At 37.1% G+C, this 12,278-nt stretch overlaps 1 protein-coding gene across 1 annotated transcript in view; it reads left to right on the top strand.

The window, feature by feature from the left end:
• Positions 1 to 12,278, top strand: part of LOC136245248 (uncharacterized) — a 201,949-nt gene that overhangs the window by 161,014 nt on the left and 28,657 nt on the right. Inside the window, exons 30-34 of the mRNA XM_066036736.1 lie at positions 8,045 to 8,111; positions 10,727 to 10,809; positions 11,383 to 11,512; positions 11,590 to 11,631; positions 11,709 to 11,768. Coding sequence (XP_065892808.1) covers positions 8,045 to 8,111; positions 10,727 to 10,809; positions 11,383 to 11,512; positions 11,590 to 11,631; positions 11,709 to 11,768 — 382 coding nt within the window. The remainder of the gene's footprint in view (positions 1 to 8,044; positions 8,112 to 10,726; positions 10,810 to 11,382; positions 11,513 to 11,589; positions 11,632 to 11,708; positions 11,769 to 12,278) is intronic.

Genomic DNA, 12,278 nt, shown 5'->3' with positions numbered 1-12,278 from the left:
AAAAACATTATAAAAATTTTACAATTGAACCCACATCCAAATTATAAATTACTGATTCATGCCAAGTGGCCATTCCAGTTCATTTATTTTAAGCTATTACCCACTCATCAAAGATCAGTGCAAGAAGCACCACTGCAATCAATCCAATTACTACAGAAATTAAAACTGAACACACACCACTGAAATATACTGCAATGTGTATGAGGTATTTTATTTTGTGTTCTGTCTGTTATACAGCATTACAAACTAAGAATAGGATGAACAAAAAGTGGTGATGCATGCATTATAGCTGCAGCAGTTGGCAAAATTGCGTGACTCTGGTTGAGGCGACATAAAAATTTATTAGTGAAAAAATCAAGTTTATATGGGACCGAATTTGACGAAACAAGGCTTCCACACACATCCAATTCTCTGACTTTAACCAACTGTAACTTGACTAGTCAGCAAGCTATTGATTGACCTACACTTTTCACACAATTCTTCCATAGCATGGTAAAATACCTGGTCAAAATTTGAAACTAATGGCATACTCCTACAATGAGTTATGGCGCTCCAAAGTTATAGAAGTGGATGTGTGTGGAAGCCTTGTTGGTCACATATAGCCTTAGTCAAGTTATGCTTGGTTGGAGGCATCTAACAGTCAGTCAGTTAGTAAAAATTTTAGTTACTGCGGTGTTGTTTGGAAGGGTTTGGAGGACTTGGTTATGGATAACCAAGTATTTTAGAAGGGATTATTGCTTCAGGATTGGTTGCAAATTTAAGTGTCTGTAGTTTATACCTGAGTAGCTGCTAAACAGATCAATTTTTGTTTCTTCCTACTATACAACACCAAAGCTGCTCACAATAATAGGCTGATAATTTGGTAACCCATTTCTTGGACAGTCTAGATTATGGTAATACTAAGACTATAAAGAAAATGTGGGATTTGTGCAAACTACATGGTTTTTGTCAAGATAATTATATCTAATCAAAAACAGCCAAGCTGTAAAAAAGGTGCGGCCCCCAAAAAGGCCATGGTGAAAAAAGATGTGAAATCCAAGGTGGCGGCCAAGAAATGGCTGTGATGGTAGGTTAATGGCAAAAATTTTAATTACGACGATTCAGGTGAATTTGCGTTGCCTCCTCCACTAGGATTTGGCACCAAATTCACCTGAATTGTCGTAATTAAAATTTTTGCCATTAACCTACCATCACAGCCATTTCTTGGCCGCCACCTTGGATTTCACATCTTTTTCACCATGGCTTTTTTGGGGGCCGCACCTTTTTTTACAGCTTGGCTGTTTTTGATTAGATATCACTTCTTTTTGTATTTGTATATTGCAAAGCCGGCCTATAACTGGCTTTGGGGCTTTTTTAACCCATCTGTTTTTTTTATTTACCACAGGAAGAAGAAAAGAACTTAAAGATGATTTTTAATACTTCAACTATTTTTGATTCTATTATATAGTAATTATACAAATTATATACATATATTTATTAAATGTCAATTATTCCCCACCGGATAATTTCTTTGCACCTGATCTCTCTACTGGATGACTTGAAGTGTAGCTGAACTACAGGATGGTTTTTTTGTAGCTGACCTCTCTACAAGGTGACTTGTTTCTAGTTCATCTCTCTATAAAGTGGTTTGTTTGTAACTGAACTCTCTACAAGGTAATTTGATTGTAGCCGAGCTTTCTACAGGCTTCTTTCTAGCTAATCTCTATATAGGGTAACTTGTTTGTACCATGAACTTTCTACAGAGTGGGCTCTTTGGAGCTGAACTCTCTACAAGGTGACTTGTTTTAGCTTATCTCTCTACAAGATGACTTCCTCTAGCTGATCTCTCTACAATGTGACTTGTATCTAGCTGAACTATCTACAGGATGATCTGTTTGTAACTGAAATCTCTACAGGGTGACTTGTTTCTAGCTGATCTCTCTATAGAGTAACATGTTTCTAGCTGAACTCTCTACAGAGTATGTTCTTTGTAGCTGAACTCTCTACAAGGTGACTTCTTCTAGCTGATCTCTCTATAGGGTGACCTGATCTCTCTGTATACAGTGACTTTTATCTAGCTGAACACTCTACAGGGTGATTTGTTTGTAGCTGAACTCTCTACAGGATGGTTTCTTTGTAGCTGAACTCTCTACAAGGTGACTTGCTTCTAGCTGATCTCTCTAGACGGTGACTTCTTCTAGCTGATCACTCTATAGGGTGACTTGTATAGCTGAACTATCTACAGGTGATCTGTTCATAGATGAACTCTCTACAGGGTGATTTGTTTGTAGCTGAACTCTCTACAGGATGGTTTCTTTGTAGCTGGTCTCTACAAGGTGACTTCTGCTACTACAGGGTGACTTGTATCTATAGCTGAACTATCTACAGGATGATCTGTTTGTAGCTGAAATCTCTACAGGATGATTTGTTTGTAACTCAACTCTCTACAGGATGACTTGTTTCTAGCTGATCTGTCTATAGGGTCACTTGTTTCTAGCTAAACTCTCTGTTCTTTGTAACTGAATTCTCTACAAGGTGACTTCTTCTAGCTGACCTCTCTATAGGGTGACCTGATCTCTCTACAGGGTGACTTTTATCTTGCTTAACTCTCTACAGGGTGATTTGTTTGTATCAAAACTATCTACAGGGTGACTTTTTTATACCTGAACTTTCCACAGGGTGATTTGTTTGTAGCTGAACTCTCTACAGGGTAATCTGATCTCCCTACAGTGGGTGATTTGTTTGTAACTGATATCTCTACAGGTAGATTTGTTTGTAAGTGAACTCTTTGCAAGGTGATTTGTTTGTAGCTGATTTCTCTACAGAGTAATTTGTTTGTATAGCTTAACTCTCTACAAGGTGATTTATTTGTAGCAGCTGAACTCTCTACAGGGTGATGTGTTTTTAGCTGATCTCTCTACAGGGTGATTTGGTTGTAGCTGATCTCTCTACAATGGGTGATTTGTTTGTAACTGAAATCTCTACAGGTTGATTTGTTTGCAGCTGAAGTCTCTACAAGGTGTTTTGTTTGTAGCTGATCTCTCTACAGGATGGTTTCTTTGTCACTGAACTCTCTATAAGGTGACTTGCTTCTAGCTGATCTCTCTACAAGGTGACCTCCTCTAGCTGATCTCTCTACAGGTTGATTTATTTGTATCCGAACTGAGACGAACTCTCTACAGGGTGATTTGCTTGTAACTGAATTCCCTATATTGTGTCTAGTTTCTCTGAACTCTCTACAGGGTGATTTGTTTTTAGCTGATCTCTCTACAGGTTGATTTGTTTGTAGCCGAACTCTCTACAGGGTGATTTGCTTGTAACTGAATTCCCTATATTGTGTCTAGTTTCTACCTCATCTATCTACAGGGTGATTTGTTTCTATCTGATCTCTCTACAGGATGGTTTCTTTGTCACTGAACTCTCTACAAGGTGACTCGTTTCTAGCTGATCTCTCTAGAGGGTGATTTGTTTCTAGCTGATCTCTCTACACGATGGTTTCTTTGTCACTGAACTCTCTCTACAAGGTGACTTGTTTTTAGCTGATCTCTCTACAAGGTGACTTCCTCGAGCTGATCTCTCTACAGGTTGATTTGTTTGTAGCCGAACTCTCTACAGGGTGATTTGCTTGTAACTGAATTCCCTATATTTTGTCTAGTTTCTAGCTGATCTATCTACAGGGTGATTTGTTTGTAGCTGAACTCTCTACAGGGTGATTTGTTTCTAGCTGATCTCTCTACAGGATGGTTTCTTTGTCACTGAACTCTCTGCAAGGTGATTTGTTTCTAGCTGATCTCTCTACAAGGTGACTTCCTCGAGCTGATCTCTCTACAGGTTGATTTGTTTGTAGATGAACTATCTACAGGGTGATTTGTTTGCAGCTAAACTCTCTACAGGGTGGTTTGTTTGTAGCTGAACTCTCTACAGGATGGTTTCTTTGTTACTGAACTCTCTACAAGGCAACTTTTTTCTAGCTGATCTCTCTACAAGGTGACTTCCTCTAGCTGATCTCTCTATAGGGTGACTTGTATCTAGCTGAACTACCTATAGGATAATCTGTTTGTTGCTGAAATCTCTACAGGGTGACTTGTTTCTAGCTAATCTCTCTACAGGGTGACTTGTTTCTAGCTGATCTCTGGATGACTTGTTTCTAGCTGATCTCTCTACACGGTGACTTGTTTCTAGCTGAACTCTCTATAGAGTTATCTGCTTGTAATTGAACTCTCTACAGGATGGTTTCTTTGTAGCTGCTCTCTCTATGGGGTGACTTGTTTCTAGCTGATCTCTCTACAGGGTGAACTTGTTTCTGGCTGAACTCTCTACAGATGATTTGTTTGCAGCTGAACTCTCTACATGGTGGTTTCTTTGTAGCTGAACTCTCTACAAGGTGATTTCTTCTAGCTGATCACTCTACAGGGTGATCTGTAGCTGAACTTTCTACAGGGTGATTTGTTTGCAGCTGAACTCTTTATATGATGGTTTCTTTGTATGTACAAGGTAACTTCTTCTAGCTGATCTCTCTATAGGGTGACTTGTTTGTAGCTGAACTATCTGCAGGGTGATTTGTTTGTAGTTGAACTCTCTACAAGGTGATCCTTCTAGTTGATCTCTCTACAGGATGACTTTTTCTAGCTGAACTCTCTACAGGGTGATCTGTTCATAGCTGCACTCTCTACAGGGTGATATGTTTGCAGCCGAACTCTCTACATGGTGGTGTCTTTGTAACTAAACTCTCTATAAGGTGATGTCTTGTAGCTGATCTCTCTACTAGATGACTAATTGTTTCTAGCTGATCTCAATATAGAGTTATAACTTTCTCTATAGAGTTATAACATGTTTGTATAGCTGAACTCTTTACAGAGTGTTTTTTTGATTGGTTGCTGAACTCTCCAGCTACACGGTGATTTGTTTGTACTACAGAATGACTTGTTTGTAGCTGAACTCTCTACAGAGTGAGTTACTTGTATATAGCTGAACATTGCTTAAAGTGACTTGCTTGTAGCTGATCTAGATGAACTCTCTACTGGGTAGCTTTTTTTGTAGCTGAACCCTTTACGCAGTGATTTGTTTGTAGCTGAATTCTCTACAGAGTAACTTGTTGTAGCTGAACTCTCTACAAGGTGACTTGTTTATAGCTGAATTCTCTTCAGTGTGACTTATAATGTTCTGAATCTCTACAGCAACATATTTGTAGTTGAATTCTCTACAGGGTGACTTGCTTGTAGCTGAATTGTCTATAAGATTAACTGTATGTAGCTGAACTCCCTACAGAATAACTTGCAATGTAATAGAATTCTATAATGGAGTAAGTTATAAACGTAGCTGAATGCTTTATTAGGGTGACTGTTCTATTAGAGTATCTCGATCTCGCATATGCTACACATAGTTGGCTTTGGAATCATAACTCAGTGGTTTGTAATCCGATTCTTCTGTACTACTACATGGACTTTCTATAATAACTATTCCGGCCACACACCGATTTTCAGCTCACTGCTCTAAGCGGTTTGCCTGGTAGGCGTGAAAACTATTAGTTTTTTATTCATAAAAATCGATCGCGTAATTGTGTCACAGGTTGGGTTTTGTGTTATATCTCGATGGCCTTTAACTGGATTCCTTTCAAACCACAAAAAGGCACTCCTACGATAGTTACTCAGAGACGTGCTGCACGCTGGGTCTGTGGTAGCAGGTGGAATTCTGCTACTAGAAACTGGACTAAATCCTCTGACTCATGTTTGCATCAGCTTAAGTGGCCTACCATCCACTCTAGGAGATCCTTCAGTTCTATTAGCCTAGCTCATGATATTTTACACAATCGAATTTCAATCCCATTTAACAAGTATTTCCAATTTTCTTTTACAAACACAAGATCTCACCCTCAATCACTTTCCATTCCCTCATCGACCATCAACCCTTATCGTCACTCTTTCTTTGTCAACACTCCTTTTCTGTGGAACTCAATACCTCACAGTATTCTTCAACTGTCGAATCGTGTTGCTTTTCACTCTGCTCTTCGTCGATTTCTTTTTGTGTAGCATCAACTATATGTCTTCAGTTTTGTATAAGCTTTTAATACATCTGTTTAGTGTTTTATTCAGTGTACATGTGTGTGTGTGTGTTGTTTTGTATGTGCTTTTTGTGAAGGGGAGCACGTTTACAGGCTTAGCCTTTTGTGTACCCTTGTCTTTTGACAAAAATAGATAATCTAATCTAATCTACTCCATCTACATAGCAATTTTCAGCTCATTCCTTCAAGCGGTTTACCCTGTGGGCGTGACAGACCTTCGACCTTATTTTACGCAAATAATCGGTCATAACTCGGTGAATGTTCATCGGATTCCTACCAAACTTGGTACTGAGATTCGCCTTAATGAGCCCTTTAAGTGTGCCAAATTTCAGCCCGATTGGAGCACGCATTCGTGTTTTATTTCGGATTTTGCAAAGTGTGCGAAAAGAAGTAGAAGAAGAAAAAAAAACAAAGAAAAAAAACCCAAACTTTGGCCGCTCGTATCTCGGAAATGGCTGGAGCGATTTTCTTCAAATTTGGAATGTGTACTCCCTCACCTAGCTGGCACGTCTGTAGCAATTTTGGTTTCAATCGGATAAGGAATCACGGAGCTACAAAGGTGTGAAAACCGCATTTACTTTCTTCCTGTAAATATACTCACGGTGTGGCACGCCGGCTTCTTGGGCCGCACGACACACTACCGTGTGTCTTGATGGTCACGTACATACATATATAATGTGTAGTGTGCATGTCTATAACCTGTGCTAACTAGCAGCACCTGAGTAGCACATAGGTGTCCGAGTGCTGGTTCACTAGGTACACGTGACTGTGCTAGCAGTAGCAGAAGGCTTTGGCCATATGTGTTTGTGTGTCTATGTGTGCATGTATGCATGCAATTGTCTCTTACTCACACTTTTTAACCACGTTCATGCCCATTTATATAGTTGGCTGCAGCCTAACTCTGAGCATGTGGGCTGTTTTGGATTACATTTCATTTCTTTTTGAATGTGCAAGCACCGCTTTTAGTCCATCTTATTTCATTTTCTAATAGTAAACAGAAGAACAAGATTTTAAAGTGACCCTTAGTATATATAAATCAATTTTGTAACTTTGTATTACTTGTTGAATATTTCATGTACGACTTCTCTATTACAGTATCTCGAATTCATTGAAACGCACTTGTTACAAGCATGTATGGTTGATTTTTGCATTAATAGTTTACTGACCTATGTAAGAAAATTCAGCCAGTTTGCATAAGCAGCTTAGGCAGTAGGTGTGATAATTAATTGCACTATAGCTGACTGCTCTATTAGAATATGCAAATGGATTTTAGGAAATCGATTCAAATCGCACATTAGAAGTTATGAGATAAATGGTTTTAAAGATTTAAATTATAACTTGCCAAGGGTTGTGAGCACGCACATGAAATTTACACCAGAAATACATCATTTTATAACCTTTCAGAGCATTCCCAACACTTGTATAGCTTCTTGTAGAGTTTTCCAACAAATAAGATCGAAAATCTGACGAGTTGGATGAGTAAGGTAGTATCGCAAGTGCTTACAAAGAGGTGGAGGGTGGGGGTGGTGGGGTGGGCAAGAATTAGACTTCAAAATGGAGTAAGAGCACGAGTGAAGTCCAAACACAAGATTACAGAGCTGTGCTGGCCCTTAGTGGCTGATATGTAGCAAAATCACCACAGAACATGTTTGGACAGCTAAAACAAGCCATTCATGGCTGTACCACTAGCCACAGGTCCTTACCAATGTCAGAAGTCACCATTCGAGCCTTTCATACCACCCAGAATTAACAATCATTAAAGCCAGCCTTGAGTAATGCCGAGGTTTAAAATCAATAGTATGGTAGTGTAGCTACCCACTGGTGGTATTAGTTTGATTTTGTCTGATGTGCAATTTGGATCAGTTTTCCAAAATCTGGTCACATATCTCGATTGTGTAATGTTGGGTATGTTTTTGTGTTGTGTTTGAACCAAAATACATGTAATACTGAACAATTTACTTTACTTGCAAGTGTAAATGTACATACAACATAACATATACGTAGGTGCTGGATTTCGAATGGCGAAAACACTATTTGGGCATTTATAGCTCCCATCATTCTGATATTGTTGGTAAGTCATAATTCTAAGTTAGCATACATAATAATAATAGCATATATATAGTGTGCATTGGTTTGAACATATGTATATAGATGCACATACCTATGCACATATTACATATTGTGCATTTCTACAATCTGGAAACCTCAAATTTAAATTGATTTGTGTGCATGCTAATATATAAGGCTGTGCACTTTGCAGTCCCATTTTTGTTTTTATTCCTAATCATATTCTTTTGTCAATATACATAGAAAACACTTACAAAAGGTCAAATATATAGAATTATAAATCACAAAAGACTTAATTTTTATTCTCCCAGCCTTAACCGCAGTGGCAAAGCTAGAGGCTAAATGGCACAGCACATGTTCACTATATTATGCCACTCATCAGTGGCATGTCTCTTTTGAAGATCGTCAGCCTTGTCTTTCCTTTTTATGTTCAAACATGCTGGTCTTCATCTTCTTCATGCAAGGACCAAGGATGGTATTATTTGTCAGAGTCAACTTGGTTATTATAATTTCCCTATTCAGATTACACTAAATATACATTCAGCGCAAAACTCAAATGTTACCACAGCAACAGCTACAAAGCAAATCCAGCCACACCCCTCTTATTTTCCTACCTTTTATGGTAGGTATAATTAATGAACTATGAACTGGAATAATTATGCTTCATGCATGTAAAATACTCTATGCAACAAAAGTATTAATTTCCATATCAACACCAAAATTTAAAGTACTCACGCTGCTGTAAGAGGTGTGGCCTCATGACTGAGTCTTGATTACCAGTTAGTAGACAATGTACCAGTAGACAATGTAACAATGAACTGACCACACCCCTAGTAGCTCTAGTAATAATCAAGCAAGTGACATGTCCCTTGATGACCTAAACAAATCCTTGTTGCGATTGATCAATTCAACCACACCTTTTATTACAAGTACATGTGAAAACCAGCATGGAATGACCACACTCCTTGAAACTATCCTGGAGATTATTACATAGATCAGTAGTCTAATAGTAGAGCTGCATAGCACCAAAAAATGGGAATTTCGTGCACTTTGTGATACAATTATGAAACTTTCCACACAAATTGTGCTCCTCGTGACATATGTTTTTTGATATAGAGACATCACAGATTTGACCTTTGGTGACCTTTTGAGCCATTTTTTTCACTGAGAATTAATTGTTTTTGTCTTTATCTCCCTGAGGCATTATTTTACACTGTTAAAACATGATATCAAATTAAAGACGTTGATCTAAGAATTATATCGACTTTTGTTTGAAGTTAGTATCTCATTCCACTACAGAGTTATGATCATTTTTGTAAGTCATGAAATTCTTTGCCCTTGGGGTGTAAATTACTAATGGGCAAGTAATTCATAGAATTTCATGGTTAATATAAATGATCATAACTTTGGAATGCAATCACTTATTTACTTGAAATAAAAGCCGAGTAGTTTGTTTTAGCAGCACCTTTAATTTGAAACTGTACAAAATGATGCCTCAGGGGGATAAAGGCAAAAATGATGAATTTTCAATACAAAAACGGCTGTAAAGTCACAAAGGTCAAATATGCAATGGCTCTATATCCAAAAAATTATGTCACAAGGAGTACAACTTATATGGAAAGTTTCATAATTGTATCAAAAATTGCACAACTATCACACTATGCCGCTCTACTATAAGGTTCCTCTGTGGTCCACTTGGCTCACCTTATTACAACACCATGTTTAATAGTTTTAATAGATAGTAATTGAACAGTTAAAACTTGTATAGGGACCCGCCTGTTAATGTCTTTTATTTTACCTACTATACTATGCTGTACTGCTCAAAAATTTTGCTCAAAATTATGCTCAATATTCATGCATATTATTTTTACAAATAGATTTGCACTCTATGGATAAAATGTACATGGCTGAAACATTCATCAAGTTTCTTACTTGAAAAATACATTTCACCAGAAATTTATAACTCTAATAGGTAAAACAACAAAAAAAAACTCGTGTATTTAATAATTTAAAATAGAAGTAGGGCTGTCTAAGTAGGAATTTTCCCACATAGTTATGTAGTATAATACTAACATCATTACAATCTCTTGTTTCACTACTTCATCACTGGAACCATACTTAAATGAATAATTTTTTTTTTTTGTTACGAGTAACATACTAAATTAATGAGTGTGTTTTCTAAACCAAATTATCATTAAGCTGTGTGGCGAGATGTACTGTTGTAGTGCTCTGATTATTTTAGGGCATGGCATTTCTGATTGTCAAAGGTGTGGTCGCAATATGATCTTTTTATGTTGTGGCAAACAAACAGCAAATGCATCTACAGGTATATACTCCCTCTTACAGTAGTCAAATAGCTTGTGACATCTACCTATAATTCTTCTCTAAGGAAAGTTTTGATACTGAAAATAAATACCTCCATAATATTATGGTTGCTGCAAGACAGCCTTGTAAAATGAAAGGGAAACAGATACTTGTAAGAACCATAAAGGCTCAGGGAAGCAGATATTTGATATTTAATATGCTAGATGGACATTATTTTATTATGTATCAATGTAAATACATACTAATGCTACAGTACCATGTATGTTGTATTCAGTAACAATTTACCACATACAGGTTAATTTTGTCAGTATACTGTGTTCATTTGGGACAGTTACCTTAATGAAAGAGAGAAGAAAAGAAAGATTTAGCTTAGCTAAGTATGTGATAATGTTTATGCATTGATGTATACACAATATTATATTAATTTTCTGCTTTGACACCATACAGTAACAGGAATACATAATATAATGCTTAAGGTCATGGTATAGTCAAAGTAATTGTTCAAAATGCCTAATAATACGTATTTGAGTAGGTCATATAATAAGTCTAGCAGTGTAAAGAACTAAAAGTTAACATGAAGTCCTTCATATTCAGTGTAGTTTGAGGTAGGTGTAACATGCTACTAGTTACTGTAAATGGAGTAACTAAGCCTGTGCATTGCTCATGCTCCAGCTGTCCATGTTAAGCTGCTAGCTCTACATCACTCCCTCGCATTAAAATATAACCTTAAAACAATTTATTTTAAAACTTCTAGCTTTTGTTAGGGGTGAATGACTGTTCTACTAGCATGGCTCTCGTATTAGGGTGACTGCTTTATAAGAATATACTTCTGCTATTAGTACTGTTGAGCAATGATATTTATGTTTTATGCAATGTAAACACAAGGAAATATTCGTGTGTTCATTTTGCTATGCCACTGTAAAATTTCTTGTAAGCTGTATTCATTACAGAACTCTGCTGTGGAGAATGGTGATGGTGCTGATATTAATTGGAGGAACTTGGATATTAGGGCTGGTGTTTATGCTTGATAGTGACTCTGTTGCATTAAGATGGAGCTTTGCTATTTTGAGTTCCCTGCAGGTGTAGTGTGAATTGAAATATTGAATGATTTAACATTGATGTACATAAGTGACATATCCGTATACATTATTTTACAGGGTGCAGCAGTGTTGGTGTTATATGCTATTACAAACAAAGAGGTAAATTGTAGTTGAACATATCGCAGAAAAAGTTATATTATGTAAAAACAAAAATACGTACATGAAATTGCTTACAGGTTGTAAAAGGTGTGCAAGAAGTGTGGAGAAATAACAGATTATTGAAATCTTCAAAAGAGGTTGGCTAATTGTGTGTAAATTTTGTAGAAATGCAGTATGCTGTACCATGTAGCTTTCATCATTACCAAAAAATTCAAAACAAACTCATGTATTCAGCTGTCATGTCTGAAATTGATTATTTGAATTGCAATTATTGCAAGTTGTAATGACCACTGAATTACTGTTTTATTATCAAGACTCACGGTAGTGAGTCGCGAGGCCAAGAAGCACAAAGTGCGCACCCACAATAATAAACATGTGACCACTACTGTGAGTCATTTACATGAGGGATCGATTATGCAATCTTTTAAAATCCACATGGCAAAATCTCAGCCTTACTAAAAAATTCCGCCTTGAAACCAGGGGCATGTAACCTTTGTATAATGCGTAACTACCACACGAAAAGTCAGGCGAATTGTTGGAGTAGTTTGTTTCATCACTCGCCCATTTACAATGCATTAATTAAATTATTTATTCAAATGTGCATCATTCTTTTTTTCATTTTCTTCGTCATCGCATCCCATTGGAGT

The sequence above is a fragment of the Dysidea avara genome, chromosome 15 (assembly GCF_963678975.1).
Source record: "Dysidea avara chromosome 15, odDysAvar1.4, whole genome shotgun sequence".
Classification (NCBI taxonomy): domain Eukaryota; kingdom Metazoa; phylum Porifera; class Demospongiae; order Dictyoceratida; family Dysideidae; genus Dysidea; species Dysidea avara.
Note: the sequence above shows the minus strand (reverse complement) of the source record. Positions and strands in the feature narration are given on the sequence as shown.